Genomic DNA, 695 nt, shown 5'->3' with positions numbered 1-695 from the left:
CTCAAAATCGTGAGAGAGTGAGAGAGATAAGAACAAATCTCGATTTTTCGATCTCTTCTTTCGTCCGGAGAGCAATGGCGGCGGCTTCGAATGGGAGCGAGTATTTCGAATTCGACGTTGAGACTGGTAGAGAATCGTTCGCGCGGCCGTCGAACGCCGATACTGTCGAGCAAGATGAAGAGGATCTACGGTGGGCGGCGATCGGGAGGTTACCGTCGCAGAGACATGTTGGTAGTAGTAGTCTCGGTACGACGATCCTTCGTCGGTCTCAGACGCAGAGTCAGACGACTTGTGGTTACGCCGACGGGAACGTTGTTCAGACGATTGATGTGAAGAAACTAGATCGTGCGGATCGTGAGATGCTTGTTCGTCAAGCTCTTGCGACTAGTGATCAAGATAATTACAAGCTCCTCTCTGCTATTAAAGAACGGCTTGATCGGTGTGTGTGTGTGACTCTTCGATTCCTCTGTTTCTTATTTTTTAATATATTTTTTTTTAAATTATATTTTTTTATATACATCTGACTGATATTTTTAAAAATTTCTATAGAGTTGGTATGGAGGTTCCAAAAATCGAAGTCCGGTTCGAGAATTTGAATATTGAAGCTGATGTTCAAGCTGGTACTAGAGCTTTGCCTACTTTGGTTAATGTCTCTCGTGATTTTGCCTATTTTTTTTTTTTTTTTTTAAATTAAA

At 42.3% G+C, this 695-nt stretch overlaps 1 protein-coding gene across 1 annotated transcript in view; it reads left to right on the top strand.

Moving 5' to 3' along the window:
- Positions 1 to 695, top strand: part of LOC104753398 (ABC transporter G family member 31-like) — a 10,076-nt gene that overhangs the window by 38 nt on the left and 9,343 nt on the right. Inside the window, exons 1-2 of the mRNA XM_010475659.1 lie at positions 1 to 439; positions 550 to 664. The exon at positions 1 to 439 is cut by the window's left edge and continues 38 nt beyond it. Of these exons, the coding sequence (XP_010473961.1) occupies positions 75 to 439; positions 550 to 664 (480 nt within the window). The 5' untranslated portion in view covers positions 1 to 74. The remainder of the gene's footprint in view (positions 440 to 549; positions 665 to 695) is intronic.

Source organism: Camelina sativa, chromosome 16, assembly GCF_000633955.1.
Source record: "Camelina sativa cultivar DH55 chromosome 16, Cs, whole genome shotgun sequence".
NCBI lineage: Eukaryota > Viridiplantae > Streptophyta > Magnoliopsida > Brassicales > Brassicaceae > Camelina > Camelina sativa.
The sequence above is the reverse complement of the archived record's forward strand: the minus strand, read 5'-3'. Positions and strand labels throughout refer to the sequence as shown.